At 42.9% G+C, this 21,480-nt stretch overlaps 1 protein-coding gene across 1 annotated transcript in view; it reads right to left on the reverse strand.

Annotated features, from left to right (window-relative positions):
* Nucleotides 1-19,922, reverse strand: part of PSMB7 (proteasome 20S subunit beta 7) — a 58,372-nt gene extending 38,450 nt beyond the window's left edge. The window contains exons 1-5 of the mRNA XM_026513942.4: nt 19,797-19,922; nt 19,261-19,354; nt 18,347-18,444; nt 16,985-17,125; nt 10,067-10,182 (exon numbers count right to left, since the gene is read on the reverse strand). Of these exons, the coding sequence (XP_026369727.1) occupies nt 10,067-10,182; nt 16,985-17,125; nt 18,347-18,444; nt 19,261-19,354; nt 19,797-19,858 (511 nt within the window). The 5' untranslated portion in view covers nt 19,859-19,922. The remainder of the gene's footprint in view (nt 1-10,066; nt 10,183-16,984; nt 17,126-18,346; nt 18,445-19,260; nt 19,355-19,796) is intronic.
* Between the last annotated feature and the right edge of the window lie 1,558 nt (nt 19,923-21,480).

Genomic DNA, 21,480 nt, shown 5'->3' on the forward strand with positions numbered 1-21,480 from the left:
CTCTGGGACCCCAACACTCAGCACTGCACACACTTCTCCCTCCTGCTGCGGGAGCACAAGGCCGTCCGAACTGACAGGTCTTTCAAAGGCATCCTTTGCTCTGGTCCACATTTCAAAGTAACTTCCCAAACTGCAGTTTATTCCACTTTGCAGGCCTTTCTCAAGCTTCATGCCTCTCAGAACCCTCAAGAACAAACCAGAGAGTTTAATAATTTATAAAACACACCCAGCCTTAATCACCAGTAAGACTTATCTTGTCCATAGACCTGTGTGCAAACGACAGGAAATCCTACATACTGAAAAAAATGTGCAAAGCACTGGTATATAGATTTTCTCACTAGGTGGTATTATCTTCATTTTATAGATGGAAAAAAACTAAGTTCAGACAAGTGAAGAAACCTACCCAGAGTCACACAGCTAGTCATGGCAGTTACGGCTGAGAGCAAATCCCTCACTCTATGAACTCCACAGTGAAAAGTCTTCTGATGCATAAAATGACTTTCCACTTAGTCCGTCTAATAAGCAAGTCAAAATCGAACATAGGTTCTAAGAGTATGAAGACACCTTTCTGTAGCAGGGCCAATTCTGGCCCAATTCTAGAACAAGAGCAGGCAGAGATCAATCAGTTAGCCTCCCTCTCTCTGCAGTGGGGTCTAAAGCAAAGAACTTAAAACTGCAAGGACTGCATTTAACTGTTCTAGAAATTATGTCTGGCAAGGGCGTTTTACCTAGTTGTAGACTAAGGACTGAACTCAAGTCAGAAAAGACTTCATGGTAAAATCTCAAAGCAGAAAATACAAGAAGAATAGCACCCTAAACACTAATTCAATTTTACCTACAAGAGCCATTAAATTTTATTTACACGAATTCAAGAACAAAGTCACTCTAATCAGAACAGATTAAGAACTGGTGAGGGCTGGCTAGATTACATTCCCTGCAACACCATGATGAATTTTATAAGTAAATATTTTCTCATTTTCTAACATAACGGCACCGTCTATTGGCTTAGTACCACCTTCACAGCAACCAGGAATCAAGATGCATAATCCGACTTTCATGGATTTTTGGTTTCCAGTTATTTCATTTCCCGGCATTCCACAGCACAGTAAATGTTAAAATATAAAACCCATGCATTGCACATTGCAGGGAAATCTTAGTATGTAGAACCGCACACAGGAAAGGTACTAGCCCTAAAATGATCAAAATACCATGCACTAAACATCTTTGCTGTGTTACAAAGAATTTTTTATGTATGGTTTCCCATGGAAGAGCTCCTCTAAGCCCCATTCTACGGATGAAAATCAGTGCTTGTGATCAAAGCTAATAAATACTGGACTCAGATCTGAACCCAGTTGGACCCCAAAGACCAGCTCTTTTTACTATGCCACACTACCTGGAAAAATGACGTCAAGAGCAACTAACGCACGGAAAAGCACATGGTTTTTTACAGTGTGTTCACACACAACATCACACTGCAGCACTCCAATAACTCTGGGACCTTCCCAAGTCAAAAAAATAATAATAGTAATAATCTGTTTTTCAAAATGAGGGATTTGAGGTTCAGAAAGCTTAGGTAGGTGACCAGGCCTGGTCAAGGAGGACTAGCACTGGGCCAGAGCTTTCCATCTTTTTCTAGGATTCTAAGTTATGCCTCAGGCGATTACAGACCCCACTCTGAGTAGTCACTAGCAGTCTGGACAAAGCCCCCAGCAGAACAGTGTATCCTCCATTGCACAGCCCCTGACCCACAGAAAAAAGGCTCTGAGCATCACTCTACTACTGACAGAGACCCATGCTTGCGGAACTCCTGCACAGTCATGCGGCCCACACTATCAGGAAAAAGAATTTCCAGCGATGCTAGAGCCACGAAGTCCACACGCCCTCCGAGAAGGCTTTTATGTAGGCCTATGAACCACATACAGTAATGCTGAGTTCACAGCTGATGTCAGAGTTGAAAACGAACGTGGAAGAAACATCTGTCATCTTGTAGTGCACTGATTTGATCCAGAGCAAGAAAATTTTCAAAATCAAATCATGTGGAGATATTAAAATGCCTGCACAAAGGTTGCACTTTAGTGTAAAAATATGGAGAAAATGGCAAGTCTGAATTCCCTACCGATGTTCCAACTTAATTTCATGACTCTTTTTTTGCCCACAAGGTGAGACATCCAGTATGTTTACTACTCTGTCCCAAATCTTTTTAATTGCTGGGAGGCTCTGTAAACTGGGGCTTAAGAGGTATATTCCAGTAATTAGGAAAACGTACAACCAGTTTATTTGGAGATCAAATTTTACCTGGATGGCCCTGGTAGTGACCCCAAGTCTTCCCTGATGATGCATACCAATGTTTATTCCTTAAGTTGGTATTCCTAAATTGTCCAAGGGCCTCATTTCCAGGAATGTCATGCTTGAAATTTTATTCATATTAATTCTTATGTGAATAAGTGGGCAAAAATAAAAATTTTATATACCTTGCCAATGCTGCTACAAGGAACACTGCCAAACTAACAGCAAAAGATGGTCCCCAAGCTTCTCCTGACACTACTTTAGTTTGCCTAATAAAGAAAAGCTGGCAAGTTAAAAGAATAAGCTAATTAATCTGAGAATTAAAAGAGCCCACATTTTGTCTATAAAACATACAACCAAAGCCCTTTTCCCTTTCTTAATAAAGAAAAATCAAAGAATCCTGCCCGGCTTTCAACAATCACACTAATCAATCACCTGCAGTCTCTTGCAAATTACTCTCTTAAAAAAGAAATACGTAAATAAAACCTAAGGGGCCCTTTCTTCTTTTTTGAGAATGGACCAAATCGTATATGGTCTGGTCACATGCCACACACCATTCACACCAATAACACTGCCGAGGGAGGAAGTCAGAGAGGCCGCCGTTCCCATACCAGCTCGCGCATGCCCTGGCTGTACGACCTCAGCACACCTCTCGGAGCCTCAATTTCCACATCTGTAAGACAGAGATGATAGTACCCACATCGCAATGTTGCAAAGATTAAATCAGTAAAGGATCTCACAACAGCTGCTGGCACTGCAGCTAGAATAGAAAGCTGCTGAATGAATGTTGCTATCACTACGGTCAACACCATGTCCACAAAAAAGGAATTAGGACAGAAGGTGTCCAAAGGCCACACCACAAGGAATTTGATACATTCTTCGCCCAAGTAAATCCTGAGGCAGGCAAGCCCGCAGAGAGGAGGAGGCTCCTGGACCCTGTGCTCAATGAGCTGTGCCAGCATGTTAAAGATGCACAAGACAAGACAGGTGTCTTCTATTCAATGTAAATTGAGAGTAGCCTTCAGGCACCTGGCTAGTCGCCAATATGGGCCCATGGGTAGACAAAATTTAGACACCGTTGTCTTACGAGTAATTTGTAGCTTCCAGCTCTGTCAAACCACTCAGAAAAAAAAAAAAAAGATTAATTACAAAGTTTTGTTATTTCTCGTAATAAAAAACTCGTACTTTAACTAAAACATGAGAATTTACATGAAATATTCATTTTCTCACTTAAGCTACACTTATGGAAAGCCTCAATCCCACAGTGAATGCTAATGCTCCATGGGAACGTTTCGTTTAGGAAAGGCTCCTATTCTAGCTGCAGTTTTAAGTTTGGTTTATAAGCTTACCCAAAATAACAACAGGTTTGAACTGCACAGATCCACTTATACATGCATTTTTTTCTAGACAGCACAGTACTATAAATGTATTTTCTCTTCTTTACAATTTTCTTAATGTTCTCCAGCTTACTTTATTGTAAGAACACAGTATATAATACATAGAACACATAAAATACACGCCAACGGAATGTTCATGTTATCAGTAAGGCTTCCGGTTACCAGTAGGCTATTAATACTTAAGTTTTTGGAGAGTCAAAAGTTACATGTGAATTTTTCAACTGCGCAGGGGGTCAGTACCCCTAACCCACCTCTTGCCCCTGCTATTCAAGGGTCAACTATAACATGAATTAAAACAAAATCCACCAAATGGTAATTGTGGAGTTCTCCCTCGACATACAGCTCCCTATTCCCACAAAAAAAAAAAAAAAAAAAAAAAAAAGGAACCAAGGGAGGGAGGGAAGGAAGGCAGGAGAGAAAGAAGGAAGAAAGCAGCAACGGGAAGCCAGAAGAACCTCCGGGTTAGGAAGAAGGCGGCCCTGCACAGCCACTGCCCAGGGAGAGATGCACGCAAGTCCTGCTCAAAAGTCAACAGTGACTAAAAGAAACTTAAAAAATGACACACACAGAACTAGGGCAGTATAAAACCCGCATTATATTTTACATCCTCTGGTGAAGTGCTCCTCTGCACAATGGACTTGGATTGGAAAAAATCAAAAAGTAAAAATCGTGTTGTCTTAGATGGTAAAACTGTGTATAATTTTTAAATTTTTCCTTTGATACTACAAAGCTGTTTCAGTAAATACTGTTTTTAATATGCAGGATAGAAAATCTGCGCATAGGCAGTCAAAAATACGCAAAACAAATAAATGCCCTTTGGGAATTTGTATAAATATTTTCAGTATTCAGAAGCAAGGCTTAATAGCTTAATGAAGTAACATCTGTAAGACGAGAAATCAAAGCAGCTGTGTTATACGGGGGCTCGCCTGAGCTGGAAGAGTTCAGATCCCAGCTTTGCCATTTACAGGCAGAGCAAAAACGAGCAAGTTACTATAAATTTCTCTAATTTCAGGTTTCTCGTATCAATAAAATAGCAACCATCGCATCCCTTACAAAGAGTTTTAACCGAAAATAACGTCACAGCACTAGCAGACTCCGGCACAGAGATGTTCCATAATATGCTTTCAATCTGAAACAATACTTAGCTTTCCAGAAAAAGAGAAAGCCCTACCGCATACACAGCGCTCTGTGCTATTCCCCCCAAACGGAACACCATCTAAACCAACTCTATTCCAAGGGTACCATTACCGGTTAGGTCACCAAAAATAACCAGTAGCTAAGGTCTCTAACGCTAAGTTTCAGATACTCTTTGACACAAGCAACTTAGCAAACCAGAAAATTATTTCACTATCAAATATTCACCAAGTCACACAGGACTCTGTGAGACTGGAGGTAAGACAGATTCTGTTCTCCGAGATTGCAAATGTTCACACGTGCGCAGGGACAAGAGCTGGGGCAAGTGGAGTACAGAGAAGGCGGGACCCCCGGAATCATGTTTCACACCGATGCCCGGAGAGCAACTTGCCAACTCAGCCTGGGGCAGGCATCAGGGAATGGCTCCCGGGCTGGACCCCAGCTGAGGAGCAGGAACGCTCGGGGCAGAAAAGGCCTTTCTGAAGGAGGGCGGCCCTGAAACAGTGGGGTGTAGGAGCCTGCCCAGGGAGGGGGAGAGGTACGGGTGCCTCTGCTGCCACAAAGGCCTAGGGGAGGAACAGAAAACAAAACAGGGAAAGGGGCCTAGAGCCCAGCTGGAAGGGAAGTGCCAAGGTGAAGGAGTTAACTGTGCCTCTGTAGTCAAGACCCAGGAAGGGACTGATACTGAGAAGTCAGGAGAGGACGGAAGTCAGACACCTGGGATCTGGCCTAATGGCTGGCTCATTTCTGAGTGCTCTCTATAATGACAGGGCCATCCCTATTGCCACCGGACCCAGCCACACCCTCAGTATTTCTGGCCAGATGCCATCTCCCTCTCTGCCTCCAGACTCCCCCGTGCCAATCCTTCTTCCTGTAACCGTAAGACGGCTCTCTCTAACAAGCAAATCTCATTCCATCCTTCTCTGGCAGGAAAACTTTAGATGGGAACCTCAAGGACAAAATCCAAACTGGGCCTGTATCAGTGGAACCCCCTCCAGCCTTGCTTTCTAGTCACACCTCTGCTCCACCCTCCAGAGCGCCTCTGCTTCGGCAGCACCGCCGGCACTGAGCACTCCCCTACCCGCTGCACTCGCCGCACCCAACCCGCGAACTCCAGCCCGTCAACTCCTCCACCACACCAGACCCTCATGCACGTAGGGCCTGAAGTCTTTCCTTGGGGACAGGGAGCAGGGCCTCGGAATTCCTGGCTAATTCCTACCTACCGTTCAGGTCTCAGCTTACGTGGTCCCTCTTCCCACCTTTCACCCATCAGACTGGCACAAATACCCAGTGTTGGCAAAGTCATGAAGAGAAAGGCATTTTCCTATTCTCTTGGTAGAAATATAAGCCAGTACAATCTTTTTGGAGGGCAATTTGGCAACAGCTCTCAAAAAGCAGAATGCACTATACGGCCCTCGTCACGGTGCTGGGCTGACCAGCGGCAGTATGTATAGTATGACCTCCTTCCTACGTCTGGGGAATCCCAGCACTTTAGGAATGGATGACTGAGCCTCACCAATCACCCTCCCCTATAAGGAACGCTCTGGCAGTGGTGAAAGGGATGGCTTTCCCGAAAGAAAAGGATGGATTCCCGAAACCGTCAGGGAGGCTGAGCACTCAGTGAGCCAGGCCCCAGCACCAGGCCCCAGCACCCCAGCAGTGAGCCCGCCCGGCTGGGGCAGGAGTGCAGTCTGCAGCACTCGCCTGCCGGGGCCTCCTCTGCGCACGGTTTCTGACACCGCTCTGGGCCCCAAAGCCAGCACCTGCCCTCCCGGCTATTCCGTGAGCCACCTACCATCCACTACAACACAGTCTTCTCTTCTTAAATCATTCAGGAATTCTACCGCTTTCTAACAGAGCATTCGGAGCAATACGCACACATACCCTACTCCTGAAATTCCACTAGGAATTTATCTGAAGCCTGTACTTACCTAAGTAAACCAAGATTCATTCGTTGCAAAAATCCGATAACCAAAATATCCATCAACAGAATAGGTCAGTAAATCACAATACAGCCATATAACGCATTTCTATGTCACTGTTATTACAAGACAGATCCACACACGCTGATAAAGAACGTCTTCAAAACAAGTTAACAATAAAGGACAAGTGTGTACAGTATGACTTCATTTGTGTACCTTTAGCAGCCACAGACCGCCAGAGCTCTATGACGGTGTTTCATAAAACATTTTCTGGAAAAAACACAATAAACTCTTCAGAGTGGTTACTTTGGAGGAGGGATATGAAACACACTTATTTTTCATGTAATATTCCCACTTGAATGTTTTGTCATGTTCATAAATTACCCTCATTAGAAAATGTTTTAATGTCACTTGCTCAGTAAGGATGTCCCAAACAGCCATTATCCACACAGTCCTTCCTGTTCCTCTCTCTTATTACCGTTCTTTTTCTCCTGGGCCCTTAGCACACTGCATTCTTCCAGATGAATGTGTACTTACTTTACTTCCTGTCTCCCACATGCGGCTCTAAGTTCTGAGGGCAGGTGCTGTGCTGACCACTGTGTTCCCAGCACCCAGCACAGTGCCTAGCCCATAGTGAACGCTAACTAATAAGTATCTGATAAATGAACAGAAGTAACTTATGCTTCTTTTAAGACTCAGTTCATGTGAGGTGAAGATTTGCCTGAAATCCTCCCATTTCAATGCGATGCTTTTTCCCCTGGGCCTCCACCGGCCTCTGTACGTACTGCCCTTGTCAGTCTGTACATCTGTCTCCCTCACTACAGTGTGAGGATATGGAGCGCAGGGATCCACGCACCCTTCTCTATCTGTGGGGCCTGCCACAGTGCCGAGACACAGAAGGCATGCAACAGTCGATAAATAAGTGAACAGATGAACAAACCAAAGCTCAGAATAATTATTGACTCGTGTATTAAAATCAAATGTTATGGATACCTCCTCCTTAATCCGGTCTTTTATGATAACAAAACCAGACTGTGTAGGGCAAGGATTTCTAAACACAAGCGTGCTATGAACTCAAGGCTGTGGAACCATCACCGTGGGCTCACACTAGACTTGGAACGGCAAGACTGCTGTTGGCCAGGAGAGAGCACAGTGTGGGGTTGCCTGACGGCTCGCTGTCAACAACTTTTCCTAAATTCAGAATTGTGCTCAGAAGACATATTACCGCAGTTCAAAAGCAAAAGAAACCAATCCAATTTTCCCATCTTAAAAATTAACCTGCTTTGTAACAGCACTGTTTCCTGAATGTGATGATTGTATCAAGGTAACGTAAGAGAAATTCATAAAGGATTTAGAGGTAGAGGATAATGGTGTCTGCTCCTTACTACTTACTCTCAAATGATTCCACACACAAAATTAAGATTAAGAACAATAATAATGTATGAGCAAGCGAGAGCAAGAGTGGTAAGATGTTCACTGACAAACATGAGTAAAAAGTATATATAACTGTTCATTGCACATTACCATTACTTTTCTGCAAGTGTAAAATTTTTTTCAGTTAAAAAAAAAAAAGAAAGAAAAACCACTAAATAGAAAAAGCTATTTCACCTTTCTCACCATTTAAAGGCATCAATCAGACAGGGAGAAATAAAAACAGTACTCTGATGGAGATAACAAATATATTTGAATAAAGCAGTTCAGAACAATTCTAAAATTACTGTAAGTATCTTCATTTTAAAATAATTACAAAGACTCATCCATATGGTATCTGGGGGTAAATCATTCTCCCCAACAAACAGGGAACATCTGTTGTATAAAAACCTTCTAAGAGGCTAGATGACACGACGGAACAGCAAGGTCTCAAACTGGCAATTTCCAAACTAAAGGCAGCAGTTTCCTAGCTCTTCAGAGCCAGGATACCAAGACAAAAAATATACGAGGTAAACAACAGCTGGAAAAATACCAGCCATACATGACCTGTTCACATTTCTGTACCTACACAATTGGACTCAGAAATTTAACATAAAAGTTAGAATTTGAAAATCTCCACTTTCTCACTTCCTTTTTTGGTGGTCATTTAAAAAAAAAAAAGTACTCTTGGGGTGCCTGGGTGGCTCAGTCAATTAAGGGTCCTGGGATCAAGACCCTTGTCGAGGGGGCGCCTGGGTGGCACAGCGGTTAAGCGTCTGCCTTCGGCTCAGGGCGTGATCCCAGCGTGATGGGATCGAGCCCCACATCAGGCTCCTCCGCTACGAGCCTGCTTCTTCCTCTCCCGCTCCCCCTGCTTGTGTTCCCTCTCTCACTGGCTGTCTCTATCTCTGTCGAATAAATAAATAAAATCTTTAAAAAAAAAAAAAAAAGACCCTTGTCGAGGCCCTCGTCAGGCTCCCAGCTTAGCGGAGAGCCTGCTTCTCCCCCAACCCACTGCTCGTGCACTCTCACATGCACTTTAGCTCTCTCTCAAATAAATAAATAAAATATTTTTTAAAAAAATCCTCGTCAAGCATTGAGAGCTCAAGTACCAATGTAAAAAGCTGGTCTGAAAAGAGTAGCCACCATTAGAGGCCAGGCACAGGGCCAGTTTCTTTATATACATTATTTTTAATCATTACAACCTGGCATATACAGTAAATATTACTGACACCATTCCAGAGGGGAGGAAATCAAAGTTTAGAAAGGAATTAAATGCCTTTGATCTCTCAGAAATTAAGAGGGGCCCCAGTCACTCTAGCTTTAAAAAAAAAAAAAATTCCATGCACACCCTAGGCATATTCCCGCTATGAGGCCTCCACTCTAGTTTCCCTCCACTGACTCCTCACCTTGAGACCTACACCTTGACCATCCTGCTTCACATCAATCTGCCTTCCACCCCAACACTCCGACGTCTCTTACCCTGCATTAATTTTTCTAACTTTTTGTTTTAATGGTAAATTCACATGCAGATGCAAGAAATAATACACTTTCTGTATACCCATGACCCAGTTTTCCCCAAATAGTATCTTGCATAACTGTAGTATCACCTGCATTACTTTTTTCTCCTACTATTTATCACTTTCTAACATTAACATATTTATAATAGTTGTTGCTATTATCTGTCTACGCTCACTAAAATACAAACTCCTTGCAGGCAAGAAGCTCTAAATTTTGTTCACTGCTATATCCCAAGCACCTATAACAGGGCCTAATCCGTAGGAGGAAATCAATAAATACACATAGAATGAATCAAAGCACTATACTGCCCTGGCTCCTCTAATAGAAAATAGCTCTTTAAGAGACCACCTTGGTAAATAAGAGAATTCTGAAACATCAGGGAAATTTTACACTCACCCATGGTGACATAAGGCAACTTATCAGTTGATCCATGAGGATAGATGCTGTAGAGGTGAGGTCCAGTAACATCTACTCCCCCCAAAACTAGGGCTGCACCAATGTAACCTTGATACCTGGTGATCAGAGTATGTATAAGAAAAAAAAAAATGAGTCTACATTGCATCACTGTAACTTAACCAAAAGCTGTATGAGAAGTCAAACAGAAGGCTTTTCTTACACTGCTACTGTTTCATGAAGTGGTTACTGTTTTGATGGAAACAAAATGGGACCAGAAGGAACCTAAGGTGGGACATCCACTATCAGCCCACAAACACTCGATCCTGTGAGGCCCCCCAACATGCCTATTTCCTCAGTCGTACAGCTCCCTTTAAAAGAGGATCGTTCTTGGGGCACCTGGGTGGCACAGTCGGTTAAATGGCCGACTCCTGGATTCGGTTCAGGTTATGATCTCAGGCTCATGAGATCTAATCCCGCATTAGGCTCCATGCTCAGTGCAGAATCGGCTTCAAATTCTCTCTCTCTCTCTCTCAAATAAATAAATAAATCTTAAAAAAAAAAAAAAAGAGGACGATTCTCACTTTAGAGAAAACCAACCCAAAGACATTAAGTGCCAGCCTGATTCTCTCACAGCCGAGCTTGGCTTACTCCAAAATGTATCAGCACCCTTCCGATCACACCTCTCAGTGATCGGCAAATCAACCGCTTTCAACGTGAACCCTGAGGAGCCGCTAAACTCAAGCTGTTCAAATTCTCAACCTCACCTCACCACAGCCTCACAAGAAAATGGCTCGTGTCAAAACACCTTCTCTTTTGAATAAATTCACAAAATTATAATCATTGATGTGAGTTCTTATTGAGTAAAAGAAAAATATTTCATCACGCAGGGAAGTGAATGATGAAATACCCCACGGCTACTGCCCACAGGGTGAGGCCATGCCTCTTCAGGAACATGGATGGGAACACGTTTTCCACCCCAGCCTACCTCTGTTTAATCGGGCATGTCTCTGTTCTTTGGATCCTCCACTAGTTGGTTTTCTGCTTCTACAGATGCTTTCCCTGTAGTTGGTTCCACTTCCTACCATTAGAATTGCTATGCTAAATAAATATGCTGGATTTAAAGTCCACCACGAGCCTTTAGCTCTTTGGGTAGAAAAATGAAACCAACACATACTAAATTTGCCTAATGATACAATCATTAAAATTGATAAAATAAACACAAGAACCAATCAAAGTCCTAACTGTAGACTGTCTGAGACATTTAACTACTCATCAGGAAGCACTCTTGGTAACCAGAATAGTCAAGTCCAATTATTTCCCCCACCCGTGACCACCAAACTGCTCTTTCACAAAGAATATTCCAAGAGTGCCTGGCTGGCTCAGTCAGCAGGGCATGCAACTCTTGATCTCGGGGTTGTGGCTTTGAGCCCCAAGCTGGGCACAGAAATTACTTTAAAAAAATAAAATCTTAAAAAAAAAAAGAAAGAATTTCCCAGTTATAAGTGAAAAATTAAAGAGCAGGAAAGGATTTTAGAAACAGTCTCAAAAGAAAACAGAGGCCCAGAAAGAGGTCCTAAGCCACGAGAGGTAGCAGCGGGGTCAAGACTAGCTCACAGGGCTCTGGAATGAGGACTGGGACTCGCCAACCCACCACTCCCACCCCAGGCCAGTGCCTACCAGACAGGCTGTTTAAATAAAGTCAATTAATAATCAGCTAGTTTCCTTCCAAGCTAAAACATAACCTCTGTTCGATGCCTTTAAAAGAATCTAAGATATTTTGGCAACTTATTGTATTCCTTAAAAACGGATCCAAAACTCTACTTCCAGGAATCAAATTCTAAGGATATAATCAGACAAATATGCAGAAATGAACGCACAAGAATGTTTACTGCAATACTGTTTATGACAACAAAAAAGTAGAAACCGAGAACTAGTTAAATAAACGGACATAGCTATGCTCCACATCACCCAGATCGTGTGGTATTTTCTCATACACCACTGATGGCAGCACGACTCAGTACGACCTTGTGCTCAAGGGTGAGTTTCAAAATATGTATCAAAATGTTAAATGTGCATACCTTTGACTCAGTAACTCCACTTCTAGGAATTCATTTTAGAATACAGCCTAAGGAATTAATCACACAAGTAAGTACCTAAAGGTTCTATGTTCCCAAGGGTTCATGGGATACCTTATGATACCTTAAAACTAGCAATACTGTTAAAGTTCAAAATTGGTTAAATTATGGTACCTCTAGAGAATGGAAGACTGTCATACCACCAAAAATTTATGATGATCAGTGGTTCTTTAACTTTCACAGGTCACGGACCCTTTCAAAAAACTGATTAACACTGTGGAACCCTGATTCATAACAAGCGTACATACAGGTTTTTTACTATGTCAGGAGGGTCACAGGTCTCCAGAACTCCTCTATGAGCTCAAAGTAGAAACTCTAGATGCTGAGCTCTTCTACTAATGCGAACAACATTCACGATATGCTACAGTGGAAACAGGGTCACTTACAAAACAACACACAGAATTCCCCTATCGTGAATACATAAATGAGCAAATGTCATAGTATAAAAGGTCTGGAAAAATAGTTCTCAAAGATTTACAACGTACATGTCTAAGTGACAAAACATCAGGTGACATTTACTTCCTTCTTTTCATACTCCCACGGTGTTGGAAATTTTTATAATGATCACACACTAATTTCACAATAATTTTTTAAAAGGTGATTTTCAGGGGCGCCTGGGTGGCGCAGTCATTAAGCATCTGCCTTCGGCTCAGGGCGTGATCCCGGCGTTCTGGGATCGAGCCCCACATTGGGCTCCTCCGCTAGGAGCCTGCTTCTTCCTCTCCCACTCCCCCTGCTTGTGTTCCCTCTCTTGCTGGCTGTCTCTCTCTGTCAAATAAATAAATAAAATCTTTATTTTAAAAAAAAAAAAGGTGACTTTCAGGGGCACCTGGGTGGCTCAGTCGTTAAGCGTCTGCCTTCGGCTCAGGTCATGATTCTGGTGTTCTGGGATTGAGCCCCGCATTGGGCTCCCTGCTGCGCTGGGAGCCTGCTTCTCCCTTTCCCACTCCCTCTGCTTGTGTTCCCTCTCTGGCTGCCTCCCTCTGTCAAATAAATAAAATCTTTAAAAAATAAAAATAATAAAAATTAAAGGTGATTTTCATTTTGAAACGCTCCAAACGGGAACTATACAACACACACAGGTAGATGAAAAGATGAGGTTGTGTTCTAGGACAGAATGTACAACTATGATCCATTTTTACAGAACAAACTGCATATTACTAAATGGAAAAAAGCTTGAAAAGCATATAGTAACCTGCTAGCACCAACTGCTTACGGGTGGTGGGAACTCAGATAGTTTTTGTATTCTTTTTAGTTTACCCCTATCTTCTATCTTAGGTTTTACCGAGAACATGTACCAGTAATAAGGAAGGAAGCAAAGAAGGATCCAACGAATGAGCGAACAAACAACTTAAAAGACTGGAAGTACATACACCCAACCAAAACGTGATTTTCCCTGAATTATAAAATTTTTATTTTTTTCTTTGGGCTTTTCAGTATTTTCCAAATTTTTTACAATGAATACATACTACTTTCATAGGAAAAAAAAAAGCACAATTAATATAATAAATAAAAGAGGCTCTCTATATTCAAGGAGTTTCTGGAATACAGAACAAGAGACCACAAAGCTTTCTATTAGACGAGACTAGGAGGCTCACACTCAGAACAAGCAACTCCTAGCGCCTTCCACATCCAGCCATCACACAGGTAAAACAGAAGTACTGCTCACGTAAAGGAAAAGATGTCCGCTTCTGATTACCAACCCCCTTTACTTACTGATTCACAGACACGGAAATGGGTTATTCGGGGAAAATGGAACAATAACAGCAACAAGAAGACATCTTGCTCTCTCTTTCAGCCTCTGAATTTGATGGGGATCTAACCATGCATGAGGCCCTGTACCGGGCGTTGTTGTAAGCCTTGCTTCTTTATTCATCTCCTCCTCAGAAGTCGGAGAGTCAGAAACTATTATCCTCACCTTATTGAGGAAGAAACTGAGGCTAAGAAAGGTAAGGTGAACTGCCCAAGGTCACACAACTCTAAGCGCTTTAGATGAGACATGAACTAAACTTCTAAAGCGAAACCCTGGGACGCCCAGGCGGCTCAGTTGGGTAAGCGTCTGCCTTTTGCTCAGGTCATGATTCCAGGGTCCTGGGATCAAACCCCCATTAGGCTCCCTGCTCAGCGGAGAGTCTGTTTCTCCCTTGGCCCCTTACTGTGCTCGTGCTCACGCTCTCTCCCTCCATCTCTCAAATAAATAAATAAAATCTTAAAAAAGAGAAAAAAATAATAAAGTGAAATCCTATGCTTTTTTCCCTTATACCACTTTTACATTTTATGTAACTCAACAAAAATGTCAGAAGACACATAATGAACCACAATCATCCTGGTTAAATTTTAAAATGTTCCTCTCAAAACGGTGATAAAATTTAATTTTTATAAAGTATGTTAAACTAAAAATAATAAAACACTGAAAAAAAGTGAATCTAGAATTCCTAAAACATTCTAAAGAAGAGATTAACAGGAACAGATGCTAGATTTAGCTAGATGCTTTAAATGACATTGGAAGAAATCTTGAAGATTTGCTATTTACTGCAATTTTGCAAGTTTAAAAATTGTTTTAAATGTAATGCACCACAAAAACCACCAGAGGGAGCTTTAAATTTAAAATCAAATTCACAAATATCTTCAGAAATCTTGACAACAGATGTGCTCTCACAAGTTCTCACACTGTACTGGGAGAATTTGTTCAACAGCAATAATTCTCCAGGATTAGGATGCTGACCATGCACATAAGTACATGGAAATCACCCACATAAGGGCGCAGTACAGCCAGAGCGCACGTTAGTAGATACGACTAGGCTTCCTGCCCATAGACTCCTAAGTCCTGGTCTTCTCAGCTGTAAAATGGGAACTATGCTACGGGCCTTGCTGCACTGAGCCTCATATCCACTTGCTGAGAGCCCAGGGCCATGCTAGACATAGATGAAGACCAGCAAGTTCACAGAAAGGCAAGAGCCAGGCAGGCAGCAGTCAAACCAGGCAGGAACTGACAGACCGGAGCACATGGTCCCCCTTCTAAAGGCAACAACTGCCACTCAGTTCCAGAAGATTACTGCCACCTATTACTCCACCCTCCTTATGAATTTTTTCAAATGAAGCCAGGAAATAATTAATTTTTAAAAAAATTTTAAAGCCAGAAATCCAGATTTTTTTATTCCAATCTTCCAATTTATAATTATTGGCCACTATTTTTTTTAAAAAAACACTATGTAGCCCAAATACAATTTCTCTACAGCTGAATATGGCCTGTGTGCTGCCAGTTTACAATCTTGGCTTTCTATTCCTGCTTCCCTCTAATCTCACAGGCCTGGATGCAGCTGCTGTTGCTCGGGGCAGAGATAAAGAAAATGCTTTCTGTAGGTTGCTTAATGAATGGTGAGGATCAGAATAATAAAGGTCTCCGATCAACTTCAAAAAAAAAAAAAAAAGCACCATGATTCTACATTCTACAAATCTACAAAGAAGGAAAAGGGGAGAATCTGTTAAAGGTAATGCAGGTCCCGAAAGGAGAAGCTGATGTTCTAACCCAGGACTGAATGTCCATGATATTCCCTAGTTCTGCTCTAATACACTGCCCCTCTTCTATTAGGAGCAAATGAGAAAACGGACTTAGAATATGAAAAAGAAGAGACCCACACAAATGTAAAGTGATCTCAGAGGCCAAGGGTAAAACGAGATCATGCATAAAGCACTAAGCACAGGGTCTGGCACAAAGAGAAAAATAAATGTGCGTTAATATTAATGTTAGTATACCCACGCACAGTCAACTACAAATACAATTTTTCATTTCACTGTTATTTTGCTCCTAAAAGAGGGAGAAAGAAAACAACTGCTTTTGTCTGTGTGTTCACAAGACGAACCAAAGGTTCTCTCTAGTTTTACCTTTTTTAATATAAATAAAGATTTTTTTAAAAAAATCCGGTAATGCCCTATGCTTCCAGAAATGACTGCTGGTCGCATATGATTTATTCATGGGGGGGGGGGGGAACCAGACCCCATAAATTCAAATACATCATCAAAAGTCTTCTGATACTAAAATGGTAACAACTGATATTAAAATGCTAACAACTGATTCCTAGAATAAAATGTGTATTTCTGAATACTTTTTCTCTAGCTTCCAGGATCCCCTCAGCTGAAAATCTAAGATATGAGAAAAAGATGCTACAGATATCCCCATAGCAGAATAAACATAGTCATCCAAAGGGGCACCTGCACCTCAATGTTTAGAGCAGCAATGTCCACAATAGCCAAATTATGGAAAGAGCCCAGATGTTCATCGGCAGATGAATGGATAAAAAAGATGTGGTATATATATATACAACGGTATATTACTCAGCCATCAAAAAAAAAAAAAATGAAATCTTACCATTTGCAATGACGTGGATGGAACTAGAGGGTATTATGCTAAGTGAAGTAAGTCAATCAGAGAAAGACAATTATGACTTCACTCATGTGGAATTTAAGAAACAAAACAGAGATCATAGGGCAAGGGAGGGAAAAACAGAGTAAGACAAAATCAGACAGGGAGACAAACCATAAGAGACTCTTAACTCTAGGAAACAAACTGAGGGTTGCTGTAATGGGGGTGGGTAGGGGGATGGAGCAACTGGGTGATGGGCATTAAGGAGGGCACGTGATGTAATAAGCACTGTTATATGCAAATGATGAATCACTGAACTCTACCTCTGAAACTAATAATGCACTATATGATAATTGAATTTAAATAAAATTTAAGAAGGAAAAAAACAAAAAGAAAGAAATCCCCATCCTGGAACCTTACCGAAAAAGCATCTGCTTCAGCATCCGATTGGCCGTCACAACCCTGGGAAGGCGGCCAGTGGAGAGGGAGTGGAGCTCCAAATTGGAAGAAATGAGCTGGGTTGTCATGTCTGTGTCTGCAGCTGTCCCAGCACCACAGCAACTAAAAAATACAATTAGAAACTGAGCTGAAATTCTATTATCAAAGGGGTCAATTAGAAGTGGAGCTTCTTGGATAACTTCCACTAAGTTCAGATACACAGAGAGATGTTTTTGAGTATATTCTGCACTGTAACTACTGTGTCTAACCAATCTTAAATAAACATGAAACTGAGTATATGCATCTAGTTCTATGCAAACATATTTTCTGTGGCCCAAAAGAACATTTCAAATCATTAGTTTCTGTGCTTGTAACAGCGTGTGCATTTTACTAATCCTAAAAATATATCCAAGTTGTACCAAAGAACAAGGCATGTTAAAAGACTTGCAATTTAACATTTACCAAGTATTTACTACCAGGTACCAGTCATGACAAAGTGCTGAGAATAAAGAAAATAAGACACAATCCTAGCACATGATTTCAAAGCTGAGTGGAGGAGACAAAAGTAGGCAAAAATTCTACCACCTCGTATAATACGATACAGTAGCACAGGCACACAAGACTATGGGAAACTGGAGGAGACAGCGATTAATTCTGATCTTTGAGAAGAGGTCTCACCTGAGCTGGATTTGAAAGAATAAAATAAAACCATATAAAAAAAGAGGAAAGGGCAATTTTAAGCAGAGGGACTGGCAAAGCAAAGGTGAAAGAGCTTGGAGATGAGGGGAACAGGGACAGTCCGGGTGTAACTGGGACACAGGGTGATGGCAACTAAATAAGGTGAAAAGGTAAATTTTTGTGACACTGGGCAAGATCTTAAATATCACGCTATAGAGTTTTGATTTTATTCTGAAAGCAGTGTGGAAACGTGAAAACTCTCTTGAAATAGTTTTAAAGAGGAAAGGGACATAATCAGATCCGTGTTTTACCAAAATATGCCAAAAGGGCAGATAATAAACAGACCAAAGGCAGAGAGGTTACTTAAATGACAATTGCAACAGTCCAGATGAGAAACAAGAATGTGAACTAAGGCCTTAGCGGAGGGAGTGGTTTCAAGAGGCACACAGGAAGCAGAACTGGGGACCAAGCGGATGAAAGACTAAAGCAAAGAGAGAACTTGCGGATGGCCAGCTTAGGTGACAGGCAGATGAAAATACCATTTAAGGGAGATAAAAAAGAAAAAACAAGATTAAACAACAGGTTTTAGTGAGGAACAAAGTAAATTCAATTTTAGCCCTGACATGTTTGAAAATACAAGAGCTATTCAAACTAAAGGATACTTACTAAATGTTAGGAGATATGAAGTGTATTTTTGAACAGTTCTTGTCTGCAACAACCATCCCTTCGGTTGCCCTCGTATCTGCTCCAAGAACTATGCCATCCTATTTTTAAAAAACATACATACATTTGAAAACAATCTCACATATATAAACCACAGCTCTCTACTCTAGTTTAGGAAAAACAATGTTGGCCCTCCCGTTTTCCCCAAACCTCCACCTCCCACTGAAACTCCAACCAAAAATATTGTGCTATACTTTCAGAATTCAAGAAAAGCCTTGTTAATTAATGTTATCAGCTGAATCCTGAGTAGGTGGTGGGAATTATCATTCCTGTTTTCAAATGAGGCTCACAGATTTAGTGAATTCCTTACAAATCACAGACCTAATGTGCGTTAAAGTCCGGATTAAGATGCAGAAATCCTTCCATTAGAACAGCCACCTCCGTCGATTTCTTTTTAAAGTACATCACTCATCTTTAACGACAGTAACCATTATCTCTTTCGAACCTTTCAACAACTTGAGGCAGGAGTTATTGTGTCCATTTGATGGATGGTGAAGTGTGGCTGTGAGAAGGACAGTGACTCGCCCAAAGTTGGAAGCAGCATGAAAGTTAAATGGCTAGACAGACCTGTCTGATCCGAAATCTTGTGTTTTCCCAGTCTATACCCTGTTTCCCAAAGTAGTATTTTAAGACAGGAAAGTACTGGTCTTCTGTCAAAAACTCTAAAAAGTGAGGAAAGCATACAAACTGTTGATAAGCACACAAGACCTCCTGACAAATCCTGAAGGACCTTTTCCTGACGTTTCTCTGAAACATGAGCCCTTCCTGACAGAGCCCGGAGGGGTTAAAGGAGGCCCAGTGGCCTGGCTCCTGTAATCGGTTCAGTCCCTGCTGCTCCTGGCCTGTGCCGGCTTTACCTTATAGACCACCCCCGCGATGGTCGTGCCTGTTTTCCGCGCCGCTGGAAGCTTGTACCCTTTCTTCGCAAAATCGGCTTCCAAGACGACATTTCTGAAAGAAAAGGAGAGAATATAGCGTCGAAGGGCAGGACCACATCGCGCCGCACTGGCACCAAGAGTGTCTAATGGGGAACTCAGGAAAAGAAAAGCTACTATTCGCTTTCAAGCCCATCCATCCACTGAATCCCCCCAACTTCAGGACTACTGTCGCGTTTTTCGGCGTGCAGAGCGTCGGAGGGGCCACATCTCGCCTAAGGAGACGGAGACGGAGACTGGCCGAGTGCGCTGGGCAAGAGGAAGGGCGCGCGCTCGGCCTCCAGGGAAACCCACTCTCAGGCCCTCATTCCCCTGAGTCACACGGGCCGCGGAGCACAGGCCGCAGGCCCCGCCGTTCACCCTTCGTTTGTACTTCCCAGATCAGACCGCGGCCTAGCTCCGACCCCGGCACCGCACTCCCACTCCCGCCCGGAACCTGGCCCCGGGCATGGCCGCACCTGCGACAGTTATCAAAAGAGAAACCTCCAACCGGCCGCTCATAGACTGACACAGCCGCCATCTTTCCGAGAAAGTATTTCCGCCGGAGCGCCGGCAGAAGCAAGCAAAGAGAGCCGAGCACTTCCGGCGCCTGCGGCGACGGGGGCTGGAGGGGCGGGGCAAACTCCGCGCCCGGGCCAGTCATTGATCTTAGAGTTACGAGCTCCTAGAGGAGCCCGCACGTGCTTGGCGTATTTCGCCCCAAGTGGAGCGGAGGAGTAACTAACGCCCGGAGCCGGGGAAAGGACTTATCCAAGTTGGTCGCCTGGGCGACCAGACTCCTGTGGACCAGACCAGAACTGTTTCTACTGTTAATTAGACTCCATGGGGCTTAGGAGACAGACGCGCCCAAGTTCCAGGGACAGCCCCACTGCCTCCTTGCACTAAGCAAGGACTCTCAACTCTGAATCTCTCCTCCCTGCTGCCAGATGGAGATAAGAGCTACCTCAAAAGGCTGCTGAGAAAAGAACAAGAAGCACGTGAGAAGATGCTCAACATCATTAGTCCTTAGGGAAGTGCAAATCAAAACCACAATGTGATACCAGTGCACGCCCACTAGGATGGGTATAATCAAAAAGATATAAAATAACAAAAATAACAAGAGTTGGTGGTGATGGGGGGAACTGGAACCCTCATACATGCCTGGTGGGAAACCATTTGGCAGTTCCCCAAAAAGTTAAACATAGACCCAGCAATTTGTCTCAAAAGTATATACCCAAGAGAATCAAAAACATATATTCACAAAAACTTGTACACAGATGTTCATAGCAGCATTATTCGGCATAACCAAATAATGGAAACAACCCAAATAAATGCCCATCAACTGAATTAGGAAAGTAAAGAATTAGGAAAGTAAAGCCTCACCTACCTGCTTCCACAGGAGTCTACTGATGAAAAAGTCTGAACATCTCCTTTGGTAAATGTCAAAAGTAAGAAGATCTAGGCTCTGCTCTAGAGAAGTCCATTTCCTCATGACAGAGACTCCTCTCCAGACCTAGACAGAACACATCATAGTTTGACATGGCCTGGACAGCAAATAATCGTCGGATGAAGGACTTCTACAACATTCATCAAACTCTCACTCCGGTACTGGGCTCAGCCCCAAGGGCATGAACGCAAGGCGGACCAGATGTACTTCCTGTCCTCGTGTTAGGGGCCGAATTGTGCCACCCTAAAATTCTTATGTTGAAGTCCCAACCCCCGGTACTTCAGAATGTGCCCTTATTCGGACATAGGGCCTTTACAGAGGCAGATGAGTTAAAATGAGGTCATGATGGTAGATCTTAATCCGGTATGACCGTTGTCCTTATAAAAAGGGGAAATTTGCCGACAGACATTCACACAGCGAGAGCTATGTGGACACGAAGGCAGAGATGGGGGCGACACTTCTCCACGCCACGGAACACCAATGATTGGCAGCAAACCACCAGCATCACCAGGCGAGAGGCCTGGAACGGCCCTCGGGAGAAACTAATGCTGCCAAGACCTTGATTTCAGGCTCGAGCCTCCAAAACCATGCAGCGATATAGCGGGCTGTGTGCTCTGTCAGGGCTGCCCTAGCAGACACCTCATGAGTTCGCGGTGTGGGCAGAAGAGACATCCCCAGAAGACTCACAGCCCAGTATGCTAGGGGCTGGGTGGGGG

Source organism: Ursus arctos, unplaced genomic scaffold (genome assembly GCF_023065955.2).
Source record: "Ursus arctos isolate Adak ecotype North America unplaced genomic scaffold, UrsArc2.0 scaffold_18, whole genome shotgun sequence".
In the NCBI taxonomy this organism is placed as follows: domain Eukaryota; kingdom Metazoa; phylum Chordata; class Mammalia; order Carnivora; family Ursidae; genus Ursus; species Ursus arctos.